The sequence below is a fragment of the Podarcis liolepis genome, assembly GCF_965112155.1.
Source record: "Podarcis liolepis genome assembly, chromosome: 9".
Lineage (NCBI taxonomy): Eukaryota > Metazoa > Chordata > Lepidosauria > Squamata > Lacertidae > Podarcis > Podarcis liolepis.
In genome coordinates, this window is record NC_139564.1 from 24839902 (window position 1) to 24856254 (window position 16353).

Genomic DNA, 16353 nt, shown 5'->3' on the forward strand with positions numbered 1-16353 from the left:
AATGTTACCTATTACAAGCAGTCTGAATTTTATTTGCATTTTTTTTAAAAAAAATTGTACTTGTTTGTGTTGCACTCCCAACCTTATTTTTTTCTTTGTATCCTAGGTTGTTCAGCATCTTGGTCCAGCAACAGATTTTTATAAAAAGTTGGCACTGGATTGTTCAGGACAGCAAACAGCTGTGGATTTGTTCCTTTTAAGCTCACAATATTCTGATTTGGCTTCTCTTGGTAAGAGCTTTTAACTTGCAGAGCTACTTCATAATTAGCATGTGTTGAGAGAACAGTTTTTATGTTCAGTTAAAATTGCCAAGGAAAATTCTAAAGCTCAAAAATACTATTTGCTTAGATGCAAATTTTTAATTGTTTTTAATATTTCACCCACACTTCGGAATATGTCAAAGTACTAACTGACTGACTGAACTGTAAAATGGAGATATTTCCATCATGAAATTATGTACTCTTGTTGGTTGGTTCATGACACTCTATTTCATGAGAGCTCATATCCTGTCAGCCTTGTGTAAAGGTTGTACCAGTTGATGCCCCTATATGGGAGCTGATATCATTCTTCAGAAAATGTGCAGAAAATGGTAGCAGGGCCACTGCAGTCATGCAGATTGCATGGGCTGCATGCACAACATACACCCGTACCCCAGCTGCGCTGATTAATGCAACTCTACTACTGTGCAAACACTGGGAGGCTCTGAGGCTGTTAGTGGCCCTGCATACTTCTGGAGTGATTGTATGGGAACAAGCGGCAATGTGAACCAGTGCGGGGTTGACTTGTTTTTTAAAACATGTATTTAGCAAACATACTGACTCCTTAGGAAAGAGCTCTGCTCACTTGTTCTTTCTTGCCCCACTTGTCTTGTTGCTTCCTTGATATTCCATGCTGCAGTAGTAAATTATTTATTTCAGTGACACTTCTATAATTCAGTCCAAAATAAGCATTTTTAGGATCTCTGCCTTAGTCTAAATTTAGGGCACTATACAACTGTAACCTGGCTTTGCTTCTGAAGAGACACTGTAACATATGTAACTTGCCTTTAAAAATGGAAAATTGCTTGAAGGTGAAGGCAATTTCTGAAAAGCTTAGAATCATGAAACATATAATCATAGAGTTCAAGGGACCACGAGGGTCATCTAGTCCAACCCCCTGCAATGCAGGAATCTTTCTCCCAGCATGGGGCTTGAACCCACAGCCCTAAGATTAAGAGGCTCATCTGCCACCTAAGCTGGCAAGTGCCATTCTTTTTATATATTATTTGGCTGGCCTGGCGATCTTCTAAGAAGATACACTGATTTCCTTCATTGTCTGTTTTTACTGGCTTTCCAGAAGCTCTATAAATTCAAATTAGATTTTTTTTAAAACTCTCATATATATTGGGTGTGATAGAAGTTACCCTTTGGTAATTTCTAGACTAGACTGGTATAAATCACTTTGAAGTATGCCTTTGAAGACTGTCAGGAAACTACCGTTATTTCAGAATACAACTGCAAGATTGCTGAGTGAAACACTAGATGCTTATCTTGCCATTGTTTAAACAGCTTCATCGGCTCAGGGTCTGTTCTCTGCATTGCAACTGTTTTAGTGAATGAATAATAACTATCTCTTTTTTTCATCCTTGCCGAAAGCTTGCATGTCCAAATATTCTGCTGGATGCATCTATTATTACCCATCTTTCCATCATACCCACAACCCTATGCAAGCAGATAAATTGCAAAAAGACCTTAAAAGGTATCTTACACGGAAAATTGGATTTGAAGCAGTCATGAGAATAAGATGTACGAAAGGTATGGTGTGGTTCTGGTTTATTATTAAATGCACCCAATATTGGTGAAAATGGTAGGATTTGTTTGAGACAGTGGTTTCTCCTTCCCTTCTACCAAAGGTTCTATCGTCCCTCTTTCAGCAACTCCAACCAAACATGAATGTATGTCATTCAAAAAGTGTGGCTGGGGCAAAAATGGTACACACACTTGTAGAAAATGATGCAGGGCATTTCATCAGAGGAGTCCTTTTTGGGAGGGTGATTCTAGCACTGTAGTAGCAACAACGTAGAAAACAAAAAGGAGAAATGTTCTCTGTACTTTGAGGACTGTGTGCTCTTCATGAATCCATGAATGAAATTTCTCCACTCCAAAATTACAGGAAATAGAATATAAGTATCTAATGGGGGAGAGGTCCTGCACAAGGGCTGCATTTTCTTGTGGGGACAAGAGAGTGTTGTCCCCACATGTCTCCATGTTGGTGTTGACTAGGCCAGATAAAAAGTGTGCAGAGCAACATATCTGACTCCTATGTTGGCATAGTTGCCTACATTCCAACCATGCAAAAGTAAGAGGCTTCTACACATGCACACACGTCTTCTTCTAGGAAAGCAAGAGGCATGGTGACAGTTCAGGAATGTGTTGAGAGTGCAGAGAGCCTTCAATGGGTCTAGTTTGGAGAGGGAGCGTGGTCTACGAAGTGTAGAGTATACGAAGGTAGAGAAACCGGGGGGGGGGGGGGCTGCATTTTGCCCCTGGGCCTGAGGTTTCCAACCCTGTTCTAGCATATAAATTTTACTCTAGCCTAGGCCCTTGCCCCCAGTATATACTACGTTAGGTCCCAGAGGGATTCTGAGGAAACAAAGGTGGCAGTGGTTGCTGCAGTGGCCACCTCTCTCAGCCTCCCCCCCCCCCCCAGTTCTTGACTGAGGTGGCATTAGGTATCTAGAGGCTTGTTCCTGCCCTTTCCTCTGGCAAAATTGATTTGGGAAGATCCAGCAGGGAGGGATTTGGAGGCCCAAAGGAGGCCTTGCTCAGGGTGCTAGACTTGGGGTTTCCTGTCACTAGTGTACGAATAGCCATAGGTCTAATTTTTTAAAAACTTGGGCTGCAATCCTAAACATGCACACTTAGGGAATAAGCTCCATTGAACTTGACAGGACTTCTGATTAATTATGCTTAGGGTTGAACTGTTAACTATGCTTTTTTTAAAAAACAAAACCTTGCCATTTTAACTTAAACATTACCAATTTTTAGGTCTTTCAATTCACACCTTCCATGGTAACTTCTTTGTGCGATCTACTGATTTGCTGTCACTTGCCAATGTCAATCCTGATGCTGGATTTGCGGTACAGATGTCCATTGAGGAAAGCCTGTCAGACACATCTTTAGTTTGTTTTCAGACAGCACTTTTGTATACTTCCAGCAAAGGTAACTTCACTTATGATGTCTCTTCTCAACATAAATTTAAGAAACAACCACCCACAAAGAACAAAATCAGATGACCGGAGGTTTTAGCCAAAAGGGGGGCGGGGGCGGACATGTGAAAGTGGTTTTAGCAATAGCTTTGGATAAAAAGCTTAAGTATTGTTCTGTTCTGTTTATTCTAATGCAGGTGAACGGAGAATCAGAGTGCATACGCTTTGTTTGCCTGTGGTGACTTCACTGGCAGATGTTTATGCTGGAGCAGATGTACAAGCAGTTATATGCCTCTTAGCTAATATGGGTGAGTTGAGAATTAGCATTCAGAGGGTTCTCCATTCTCCCAAAGTCATTTTGTCCCTCTATCACCTGTAATTAGAAGAAAGCAAAAAATTGTGTGTGTTTAGTACTTGTGGAAAGATAGAAATGCAGTGTGGATGCTTGCAAGGTAGGTGTGGGGAACCGGCAGGCTGCTAGATCTTTAGATCTGGCCTGCAGTTCACCTTCCTTCAGATCTCTCCTCTCATGTGGCACTTGGGGATTAACCCTTTGCTCTGTGATTCCCAATGCCTCCCTCCCCCCAAAAAAACTCCTAAACAGTACAGGGATGGTTTGGGGACTTGATACATGGAGAGCGAAGGATTAACTTTCATTTCCCCATGCTATGATACTTCTCCTTCCTCCCAAAAAGCATGTTAATGCAATGGGGAGTAAAGTGATGGATTTGTGCGGTCAGAGTGTATATGTGGGTCTGACTCCACTGACACACAACCCCTGAAATGTCCATGAAAGAATGCAGCCCTTAAGATGAAAAAGAATGCCTTCTTCTGTGTAGCACTGAGAGCAGAAGTTGCTAAAGTGTTATTTTATGAAATGATTTATACAAACCAATAAATCTAAAACTAAGTTATCGGATGGGAAACATCAGAAGTATCAGGTGTGTTTTTTAGCCGACTCTCGTTTCCCAATTCAAAGTTCATTATCCACACAGGTAACAGAAACTAGGGCCCTTTTTATCCTGTCTTGTAAAATTTTGTGCAAACGGAAGGTTTTGTCAAAGTAGTACTCTTGATTTGCTGGGATGTTTAGTACTTTCAAGGTTGTTTAGAGAAATGAGAATGTACTGGCCAGTATTAATGTCTGGAGTGGTATGCTGTTTGTTTCCCTTTTTTAATACGGTTCCTTTCATAATTATTTACTGCTGCTTCGCTTCCATAGCTGTTGATCGATCAGTTTCTTCAAGTCTGTCAGATGCAAGAGATGCCTTAGTGAATGCAGTGGTAGATTCACTGTCTGCATATATGTCAACTGCATCAAATCTCCAGCAATCTGCTTTAATTGCTCCAAATTCCCTCAGGCTGTTTCCTCTGTATGTTTTGGCTCTCTTCAAGCAGGTACTTCATATGAATAGCAATTGTTATTGACGTCGGGCAATTTTGAAACTTTGATTTAGTTACAGAAACATTGGTGAATTACATGAAAATGCATAGTTTAAAAGCCTACCTTTTTCTTTTTAATGTGCAGCTTAAATTTGTGGGGGGCACTGTATAGTGTAAAGAGCCTAGATGCCAGGTTGCTTAAAAGAACTTGCAAAGATGTAACTATTGAGAGAGTTGCACATATGTCTGTTTTTAAAGCTGAGTACTTATAGATAGTCTGTAACACTTGTTTTGTCATAAGAGGCATTTGTAAGAAAAGGATGGAATTAACTATTTTTGAAAGGTTGCTCTTAGCTCTAGTTTTGTTTGATTTCTTTAAAATCTAGTTACCTAGTCACTGCACAACTAGTTCCATACCCCCAGAGGAAAGCTGGCTGTGTGTTTCTAAAACAGAAGGCGCCATGCCCCAGAGCGACCTCTTTTGAAACTTAGGGTCCTTTCATATTTTTGGTATGATTGAGGTGGTAGCTGCCATTCAAGGAGTGGTGGAATCAAAAAGTAGCCACTACTAGCCACTCCCCAGACCTGCCCCCCCCAATTTAGCTACAATATTCATCTGATAAATGAAATAGTATTTTGTTAAATGATAACTTTGTTTTTTTGTTTTTTGTTTTGTTTTATAGAAAGCATTTAGAACTGGTACAAGTACACGCTTGGATGATCGTGTATATGCTATGTGCCAAATAAAAAGTCAGCCTCTGGTTGGCTTGATGAAGATGATCTATCCGAATCTATATAGGATAGACAAGCTTACTGATGAGGTATGTTACCATTTTTATTGCTTCTGGACAAAGGTTCTGGGAATGTTCTGATTAGACACCTCTATTAAAAATAACTAGGAAAATTTGATTCACAGAATAGCAGTTAGTTTTCTTATTGGGGCTATTCATATAAACATCTTGCTGGAGAGCTGCACCATTTTCCCGATCCATTTTCCAACTCAGTTTAAATGCTGGATTCTAGCTTTAAAGCCCTTCATGGTTTGGGACCCAGGTGCCTGAAGGATCAGTTTCTGCCAGTTAAACTTGCCTAATTGTAACACATCATCCATGGCTCTGTCATTAGAAATTAGGTAGGTAGTGAATGCTCTTTCCCAAGAGGTTTTCCCTAGCACTGAATCTGTCAGCTTTTAGGCTTCAGTACATTGGGAGAGTAGAAGGAATACTTTTTGTGGTCTTTAATATAGTGTAAATGTTAGGAGTTAAAATATTTCGGTATTCTATGTATTAAATTTTCTGGATGTATATGCTTTAAAGTACATGACAAATTATTTAACAGTGCAGGCATCATTATTTAATTATTTAATAAACTCTACATTGATTGTAGAGAAGAGCTTCAAACTCTTTAGAGAAGATCTTCAAAGCAGTTTACAAAAAATATATATAAAACAGTAAAATTATCACTAAAAAATTTACAGCTGTAATTTAAAACTATACAAAAGGTTAGAATCGCAGCAAAATGGGCTAAAACAGTTAAAACTCCTACAGACTTTCTAAACATCTGTGCAGGTTTGTCTAAATAAGAATATATTCAGCAATATAAACAACAGAATGTAACATTTTATGTAACAAACCAGAAATGGAAGTTGGGGGAAGTCAACAGGGAAAGTAGAAAATGGATGTTAAATGATGATATTGAATAATTGCTATGAGAAAAGAAAATCAATAAAAATATTTTTTTAAAATGTATTCAGCAAGCGCCAAAAGGAATACAGTGAAGGTACCTGCCTGCTATCAATAGGCAGGGAGTTCCAGGGTCTTTCAAGGTGATGCTGCACTAACATCTGAATTCTGTTAAGAGCCTCCTCACAATTAGCAGAACAAATGGAGGCCATTTACAATTTTTCCCAGAGTTTTGGTATTCTATCCCGGACATCATACTTTCTTAGGCTTGTTCACAGACTGGAATTTACTAAACCCTTCTTTGCTGTTTGGACTTAGCGACAACTCTGATGTTCCTTTACATGAACTAAAACTTCAACTTCAGTTTCCTCATTTATTGTGTTGCATTGTGATTTATGTTGTGAGTGCATGTGCCCAGCTCCTAACTGTTGAATTATTGCTGCAGTGCTACTGAATTGTATATCCATTTTCATGTAGACTTAATTTTCACCTCCTTGTAGGGTTCTATACATGTCAACGATAGAGTTGTACCCCAGCCACCTCTTCAGCGGCTGTCTGCAGAGAAGTTGACAAGGGAAGGCGCTTTCCTTATGGACTGTGGCTCAGTAAGTTGCACAGATGGGGCAACATACGATTTAGTCACTATCATACTTAATTTGTATCCCACCCTTCATTGCACAGTAATTTTAGATGGTTTTATAAAATGTTGCATTATCATTTTTTAAAGGGGCTATAAACTTAGTTTCTAATAAGGAAACTGCCATGTTTATCTGCAAGCACATCCTCATTATGTAAATTGTCGCAGTTTGCATATTTTTAAAAAGCAATTTCATTCTTGAGAGAATCTTGGTTACATTAACCAGATGTGTTTACTTTAATAACATTGTACCTTTAGATATTGTACCTTTGGATTGGAAGAAATTGTGCTAATAACTTCATAAAAGATGTCCTCGGATGCCCTAATTATGCAGCTGTTCCTCAGAAACTGGTGAGGGTTAATTAAAAAAAATAAATATTTATTTATAAATAGTTTTATTTGTAATGTTTACATGAAAATAATAATACCTGAAAGGAGCTACACATTCTTATGTTAATGTTGAAATCGAGATTAGATTTCCTTTTCCGCAATGCAGTCTGGTCATGTGATCCACTAGGTGTTGAGCACCCCTTTCTTGTGATAGACCAGCTGTGGGGCATAGAAATGTTTCGCTTCTGCCCCTATATTCTTGTTTTGGAATTGATAAACTTAAGCTGGATTCCCAGGGGGCATCATTTTCTGGCTTGCCTCAGGCACCATAATGTCTTGGGCCAGCCCTGATTCAAGGCATGAGTCTTGTTGTGGTTTGATATGGGGTGGTCAGGGTATCCCAGTCCACAGGCAGTGTGGTGTAGTGGTTAAGAGCGGTAGTCTCGTAATCTGGGGAACCGGGTTCGCGTCTCCGCTCCTCCACATGCAGCTGCTGGGTGACCTTGGGCCAGTCACACTTCTCTGAAGTCTCTCAGCCCCACTCACCTCACAGGGTGTTTGTTGTGGGGGAGGAAGGGAAAGGAGAATGTTAGCCGCTTTGAGACTCCTTAAAGGGAGTGAAAGGCGGGATATCAAATCCAAACTCCTCCTCCTTCTTCTTCTTCTTCTTCTTCTTCTTCTTCTTCTTCTTCTTCTTCTTCTTCCTCCTCTGTTCTTTGGGGGACTCCCCAGTTCAGAGCATACCTATGTAACTTTGTCCTACACAATAAGCAGTGGATCATGCCGTAACACTTTTTTTGGTTTAAGGAGCTTTTTGTAGCAACAGATTATTCTGAAGCATATCTTGCTTGAAGGAAAGCCATTTAAACATTTCCGTTGTTCCTTAAAGTGGCTTGTACGTATCTACTTATACAAATTCAGTATTTATAAACATGAGATATAAGCAATACACTTTATTCCCCACTCCCAGTCCTCCTCACAAAACAGTTCTCTAGTTTCATTTTGTATTATTAGCATTTTAGTCTGCCTTGAGAGAGGCAGGATATAAATAAATATACAGAATAAAAATAGATAATGGAATAAATAAAGAATTCAGTTGTTATTATGTTATTTGAATTTCTGAATTATGCAACACATCATTGGTGTTTAATTGAACTTTCACATAATCATGCTATTGAATTAAAGATAATAAATAATATTTGAATTCTTCTAGACACAGCTTCCAGAATTAGATACGCTTTCTTCAGAGCGAACCAGGTCCTTCATATTCTGGCTTAAGGAAAGTAAATCTCTAAGCCCAGTGCTTCAAGTAATAAAGTAAGTATCCACTTACTTACTTTAGTAAGTAATAAAGTAAGTATTCACTTACTTTATTAGCAGATTGATCTTTGACTGCAATAATATTTTAATACACAACAGCTCTTTGTTTCTTCTTAATAGACATATTGTGCTAATTATATCTTGTTATAAAATAATATCTATCTCCACTGGATTCTATTGATCCAGTGTGTGTGTGTGTGCTTAAATGCACATAGCAATCTAATATTCTATTGATTGGAGAAAAACATGAATCTTGCCAAGTGCTCACAGATACTAATCAGTGCATGATAATGTCATAATTTTGATTTAGAGAAGGATGGAGAACTGATACTTGGTGTCAGCTGGGGCCAGGAGGTGGGAAATCAAGAGGTTTTTCTAGAAAGAGGTCGTGAAACAGGGACAGGGAACCTGCAACCCTCCAGAAGTTGTTGGATTCCAACTCCTTGGCTGGGCCATCTGTCCCAGCCCATATGGCCAAGAGCCAGGGATGGTTGGAGTTGTTGACATCCATCTGTCTTGAGAGAGATTGGAGTGCGCTTCTGGGGGTGAAGTCAAAATGCTGGAGAATCACAGTGCCTCCTATATAGCTACACAGACCAGTAACTTGTAAGTGCTGCTTCCCGCATTGTTTTTGCTGCCTTAGCAGCACCAAAGTAACCTCTCTGGGGCACAAGCCAGGGCTGTATGTATGGAGGTCCTGATCTGCCCAGATGACAAGACACACACCCTCTCAGCCTCGCTGATGTGGCCCAAGGAAAGGCAGAGCAATACGTTTAGCACCAGCTTGGCAGCAGGAGTAGCCAGAAGGAGGCATACAAGGTGCCATCCAACAGCCTTAGGGACTCTACTCCAGAGTTGTAGTTCAACAAAATCTGGAGGGCCACAGGTTCCTCATTCCTGGCCTAAAATCATCTGATGAGAGTGGAGTGGGTAAGGTTGCCTTTTTATTTGGGCTTGACACTTGGTACCTATTTAAACATGTTTCTCAGAGTTAACAAGAACAGCATGTGTTTAGCAAAAAATAGAGGTGATGATAGTTTTGCAATTTCAATAGCTACAGAAAGAAACATGAGGTGCAGTGTTAGGTGTAGGGAATTTTGTTTATGGAAATGGGGGTTGAGACATCTTTGTGCTCTTGTCCTTGTCTGGCCTCATCCCTAATATAGGGCATATAGAATGACTGGCCAGCTGTCCCTCCTGTATTTGGCTGGTATTAAGTGCCAGATTGGCAGGTAACTACAATATTACTGACTCATAATCTAATACAGTGGACGCTTGGGTTGCGAATGTGATCCATGCGGGAGGCACGTTCGCAACCTGCAGCACTGCATCTGTGCATGCGCAGGTTGCAATTCGGTGCTTCTGCACATGCGCAAAGCACGATTTGGTGCTTCTGCGCATGCGCCAAAACCCGGAAGTAACCCGTTCCAGTACTTCCAGGTTCACAACCCAAAAACGCGCAGCCTGAAGCGTCTGTAACCCGAGGTATGACTGTACTGAAAGAATTGGCTCTTCTGACTTCTACTACTGAGAGCTGACCGAATGGCACTTGGAATATTGTATTCGCTGTGCTGATTCCTTCCAGGAATTCAGCTTTGCACCAGTTGCTATTGTTGGTTCCCTGTGCTCCTCGTGAGCACTTAGAATTGTGAATTAAAGGGCCGTAAGTCATGTACAAATGTTGGAAGAAACAAATACAAGGTGGGTTGTTGTTTTTTCTGTTTCAGAGATGAAAGCCCTGCAAAGGCAGATTTTCTTCAACATTTAGTTGAAGACAAAACCGAGGCAGCATTCTCTTACTATGAATTTTTGCTTCACATTCAACAACAAATTTGTAAGTGAGAAGGAAGAAACTGAAATAATAATAATAAAAAACCATTTCTGGACTTATACAAATGTCAGCTGTGAAAGAAGTACACTGGAAATGATAAACAGACATGGGTTCTTCAGCATCCATATCTAAAGCTTTTCAGCTAAGAGGACAGAGTACACATTTCCAAAGGAATTTTACGGTTTTGCTTCAGTATAAAAATGATGGCTATGATGCAGTTTTAGTACTATGTTTTTAAGTTGGTTTGTATGCGTTTTCAATAGTGCAACGATATGGTGCTTCTGTTTCAAGCTGGTGAACTTACATAGCGATGTGGAATAGTATTTCTTAATGAAATCTAAAATTGGAGAGCTTCCCCCCCTCATATTTACTATGGTAGCCAGATTATCTCCAGCAGAGATGCCAAAGCGCAGTGCTCCATGCTGTTTATATGAATTTGTAAGAGAGAAAATTCGTATTTGAAGACTTCACCATTTTCTCTGTGAAGACTGTAGAATTTCAATACAGCATACATGAACTGTAGAAATGAAATATATATAGTGTACAGAAGTATTAACATTTGTAAAGAAGTTGTAAAAATGTAACTACAGACTATGAATTGGTTAGCGTGCTGCAGTGTTTGTGATTTGATGACAAATCACTACCCTTTAAAGAATAAAGATGACTAATGCATATTAAATCTGAATCCACATAGAAAAAATGCAACTTTGTAATCCATTTAATTCTTTTATGTGGATTTATTTATGATCAGCTAATTAAAAGTATTTTGCTTGATCATGTGTTTTTATATCTACATGATTACTAAATTTTAGACACTAATATTGAATTTGGCTTGCTGTATTAAAGAGAGAATGTTTACTACTTTATTGTATAGAATTCTGGGGAAAGGGTAAGTGGAAATATGGCTGAATTTGGATTGTGTAAAGGATATAGCTGGCTTGTGACACTACCTGGCATTTGATAGTGTCTTTTAACTGGTTTACTTTATGTACTCTGCAACAATTGTGGTCCTGGATCCTTTATTTTCTCTTGCCACCATGAGACATTAAAGAAAATTTATATTTCACTTTAAGCTGGGAGTTTCTTCAACACATAATCCAAGTACAGACTCACATTTATCTTGGTGTATTTTTTACTTGAGCACTTATGCACATATGGAGAGAGATGTCTGTTTGGGCTGCTGCATCACAAATTTGGTTTTCTTTAATTTTTCATGTAATAATAATGGGACATTATAGTTTTTCAAAGCAATGCATTTCTTTTTTTAAAAGATGACAAATACACGAATGCACTCGCTAATATATACCTGTGTCCCAGTATACTTTTCATCTGTGCACAATTTGTATATGCAACAAAAGTTGTGTTGTTATTTTACCTTTGCACCTTTTTATTTTATGGATAAATACTTGTGGCTACATTTTCCTTAAGATTGAAAAAGCATGCCAAAGGATTTCATAGAAGAAAAATCATCTGCTTGTTCAACTTTGTTTATGGCACATTTAAGTCTAAGAATGTTTATTGCAGCAAGAAGCCGTCACCTAACATTTTAAAGTTAGCGTTTCCCATACTTGACCTGAGAGAGGGGGGAATAAAATGAGTCAAATTTATTTTGGTAAAGAAATCAGCTGGTAATATATGTCATATGGAGCCATAAATGTTTCAGATGTATTAGTGTGATCTTAACAAACAATTAATTTGAAATAAAATGTTGCTTGTGGAGCTTAGTGCTGATAAGCCAAAAACATCCAAAGCCATGATGTATGGTAAATGATCTGTAAAACCATTACTTAAAGCTCTATTATTCTATATTTTGTATATAAAAAATGCTGAAATTTTTTGGGAGATGTTTTTGCTTTGAGTAAGGTTCCTGTTGCCTGTTGCTTGGGAAATATCTAGGAATAGATGCAGAGTTGTTCAATGAATGGAAGAGCTTTTTCTGTTCACAGATGGGATTCTAGCAGATATTTGCACAGGAGGAAGTTAGGACATGATTTTTGCCAATTCCCCCCTTCCCTCTGCAGCCTTAACATCACCTTCAACGAGCTCCCCAGTCTGCCAGAGCAACTTTTCAGGGGGCTGAAGAGAGGATGAAAATTGGTGAAGGATGGGAACATAGGAGTTTGCCATACACTGTTAGAAGAAATCAGTAGAATTCCTATTTAAAAAAAACCCATTAAGTGTCCAAAGATAAACATGGTTGCTTTTGTGTTCCTTTATAACACAACGCTGGGTTTGTATACCTAGAAGTGAGTTCAATGGGACTTCTTTAGGAGTAAATAGCTGCCTTACTTCCCCTCATGCAATGCTTCTTTAGCCACAGTCACCAGTTCTAATATTACTTTTGTTAGGCTGCAGGAAAGTTCTCAAAGAACAGCCTTGATCACATCTCAAAACTAGTTTTATACTCTAGATGACTGAGCCCAGCTGTGATTGACGTCTACTACAAGCTGACCCTGCTAAAAAGGACACACTGAGTGTTTGTTTCATATTGTTGGGAAACTGACAGATTGTTCTGAAATATAGTACCAGTGTCCCTGTTTATTTTTTAATCAGTCTTCTACCTGCTTGATCCTTGATGTTTGCAAACACGAAAGTGTCTCAGGTTTATGCTTTTGTATTTGCATAAGGTTTTTGAGAGTTCAGAGCACTTCATGTGCATAATCTTCTTGTAATCCTTAAATCTTGTGCGAGTATTATTACCTGCTAATACTGTCTCTGTACAAAGAGCAACTGTGAGATACTGCATGAGCGAGCTCAGGAGGCATTTTGTAAATGTTGAAATTCCTGCCAGGACCCTTAAGCGTTATTGCTTCTCTGGCAAGAACTATATTTTAAATGGCTCAATACGATTTCGGCGATGGATTTAGTGCAGTGCAAACACTCTGCAATGAAATGAAGCTGTAGTCTGGTTTTCTATGCAGTTAATCTTAGAAAGTGAGGTTGAATGAGATTCAGATTGGTATCAGAGGAATAGAGAAACCAGAGAGGGGCAGAACAGTAAGAGATGGGGGTGCAGGTTGACAGAAGGTGTGTGCATGCAAACCGTTATGGGCTGCTGCTACTTTTACATGCGTTCCTCCTCAAACCACCATCAAAACACAGATGACATGGACTGAACCAACATATCAGGAACTCGGCACTTTACGGAACCGTCATGGCACAACAACATGGTTTTTTCCAAGGGATTCCCCCACAAATTGATGCTTTTATGCCATGGAGTGCTGGGAATGTCAGATTGGAAATTTTTACTGCAAGTCACGTTGCCTTTTCAAAGTTTCACATGTGCTCATGGGCCCCAAAAGCTTACACTACTTAAGCTCTCAAAAATTCTCAACCATAGATTATTATGTAATAACTCAATCCTATGCTTACATATGTCCCAATATGTTCAGTAGCTATTACTCTCAGGCAAGTGGGTTCAAGTATATTGCTTAGACAAGTTGCTAAATGTTTATTTTTAACAACTGAATCCATTAGATTCAACCTATTGTAAATTAAACTTTGGCTTAAAATGTACAGTAAAGCTGCTATTATAGGGTTGTGTTCAACTAAGCTTAACTCAAGTGTAGACCCATTGAAAGTGATGACCCTAACTTAGTCATGTCCATTGATATCATGGGCCTACTCCATGCTGTATGTACACTGAATCCAACCCATAGTTTTTGATCACTAAGGTGGTGTTGGATGTTAATCAGTGCAAAAAAAGAAGGGAATACTTATTGTAAGGTATTGAGCTGTCTTGAATGCTTTATTTTCTGATTTCTGTGTTGTCTCCACAATTTATCACATTCTGGCTGTTGACTGGAAGTGATGGCAGACAAAGCTGAAGTTGGAGGGGGTGAGAGCACAGTTGCCTAACTTCCTGTATTAATTTGTGCACAAGTCATGTGATTTGCCTTTTGCTGCAAGCTGGACTCAGCATGCTCTGGAAAGAGAAATGTCATGAAACAGTGTGTGGGCTATTAATGTTCAAAAACCTCTGGCTGGTGGAAAAAGCAACACAACGATAATGCTTTCTACATTAGAATGATCCCAAAGCCTGGCAGCGAGATTGAGAAAATAGACACAAGTTTGTCATGAATCAGATGAGTTTGTTTTAATTTGTAATTTGAATTGAACAGATGAGGAAAAATTGTATGTGGTGGTAGTATGAAGGGATTGAAGAATGTTGTTTTTAGTGCAGACAATCATAGGTTTTTTGTTTTCAAGGCAAGCGTCTAGTGTTTATACATATGACTTACGGTACGTTCCAGACTATTCTATGCCTGGTGAATCCGCAATCATGGCAGATTAAATTTCTAGTACCCATGAGCCATGCATCATACCCATCACTCACTAGGAAAAATAGAATAATCCGTACAAAATTTAGCATTCATACAGTGGTTTTTGGGAGCATTTCACTTACTTTATCTTGTAATTCTTTGAACAACCCTAGCAGGTAGGGTTGCCAGTTGTCAGATTATGGCCCCAAGATGAGGTTTTGGAGTTAATTCTCGGGGAACTGTCCCCTTGATGGCTTCTAAATGTGCAGGTATGCTAGACTACCTAGTGGCAGTGGCGTAGCGTGGGTTGTCAGCACCCGGGGCAAGGCAAGTAATTTGTGCCCCCTAACCCGTGGATTTGCGCCCCCTAACCCTAACCCCTAGATGTTGCGCCCGGTGCGCCCAGCCCCCCCTGCACCCCCCACGCTACGCCACTGGCTAGTGGATTCCCCTGGCTGCAGTGTTGCTAACTTGCTGAACAGATAAGTGGGAGCATGCATTTTAAAAGTATCACAGTTCTGAAGAAATTTGCGTCTCTCCCGCCCAACTCTGTTTTCCTACTCTCTCCCCATTTCTGTGAGCCTATACATCACTTAACTTCCTCACTTTCATGGCTGGTCCATGCACTCAGGCTCAACCCATGTGTTTGTTCTATTGTTGACTCTTCAGAACGGGTAACCTGGTAACATCACCAAGATCCATATCTGGAGTTGCAGACATTAGGGTGCTGGAGAATCGGTAACCCTTCAAGGGGCAGACTTGTATTACCCTCTGTTGAGCAGTTGTTTCAATTGTGGCAGGGTCCTTTGTGCTCATACTTTATAGAGCTCCTGGCCATAGCTCTGTGATTGAGTGTTGACACAAAGTCCCAATTTCAGCCCCTGACATTTCTAGGTAGGACTGGGAGATATCTCAGTCCGAAACCAAGGAGAGCGACTGCCCGTCAGTGAAGATTAATATTGAGCCAGATGGACCAATGCTGTGCTCGGTATACGGCAAATTCCTATATTCCTTGTTCTCTGGTGCCCACATTAACATTTCTCCAGAGTCAGGGGGAGACTTTTCTCTCTTCCCAAGCATTTATTTTGCATAGCTGCAGCTGCGATATAGCCTTTTCACCTAAGCATGGTGATTACCATTTAGATCCTTAGCTGATGAAGAACTGCGTGAAATTTGCGCTTGCTGGGAGGGTGGCGAGGTTGACTTGCTACCAGTCATGGGTGTATGGTCACTTGCAATGTTTCTGCTCTTGGCCTTTTGTTTGTTTTTGCTTGCAATCCATCATATTTGAACTCTGATTTTTTTATAGAATTGTGGAGTTGGAAGGGACCCAGTCATCCAGTCCAACCCCGTGCAATGCAAGAACCTTTTACCTCACATGGGACTCGAACGCAGGACCCCTGAGACTAAGAGCTTCATGCTCTCCCATGCCATCTTGTGCCTAAGAGTAATAAAATAATAATAATAATAATAATAATAATAATAATAATAATAATAATAATAACAACAACAACAACAACAACATTTCAGATTGAAAGCTGTGCAGGGAAGAGACCTGCACCTCCTAGCTGGCAAAGTGCTCGGCGCTCTTCGTCTCTCGCGCGCGGTTAGGGCACGGAGCAGAAAAGTACGGTACTTTGCAGCTCTTGCGCGAGCTGCTTTTCGGCTGTTGCTGCCGCTTTTCTTTTTGTCGGCAAAAACAAATGTGACTGGGTGAGGGA

General features: G+C 39.8%; 1 protein-coding gene across 2 annotated transcripts in view; it reads left to right on the forward strand.

Moving 5' to 3' along the window:
• SEC24B (SEC24 homolog B, COPII coat complex component) overlaps nucleotides 1-11436 on the forward strand; it is a 36250-nt gene extending 24814 nt beyond the window's left edge. For both annotated transcript variants that reach the window (XM_083459203.1, XM_083459204.1), the window contains 10 exons: nucleotides 107-230; nucleotides 1635-1793; nucleotides 3027-3200; nucleotides 3385-3495; nucleotides 4410-4585; nucleotides 5254-5391; nucleotides 6753-6857; nucleotides 7148-7240; nucleotides 8433-8536; nucleotides 10267-11436. In XM_083459203.1, coding sequence (XP_083315329.1) covers nucleotides 107-230; nucleotides 1635-1793; nucleotides 3027-3200; nucleotides 3385-3495; nucleotides 4410-4585; nucleotides 5254-5391; nucleotides 6753-6857; nucleotides 7148-7240; nucleotides 8433-8536; nucleotides 10267-10381 — 1299 coding nt within the window. In that variant the 3' untranslated portion in view covers nucleotides 10382-11436. The remainder of the gene's footprint in view (nucleotides 1-106; nucleotides 231-1634; nucleotides 1794-3026; nucleotides 3201-3384; nucleotides 3496-4409; nucleotides 4586-5253; nucleotides 5392-6752; nucleotides 6858-7147; nucleotides 7241-8432; nucleotides 8537-10266) is intronic.
• Nucleotides 11437-16353: the final 4917 nt, after the last annotated feature.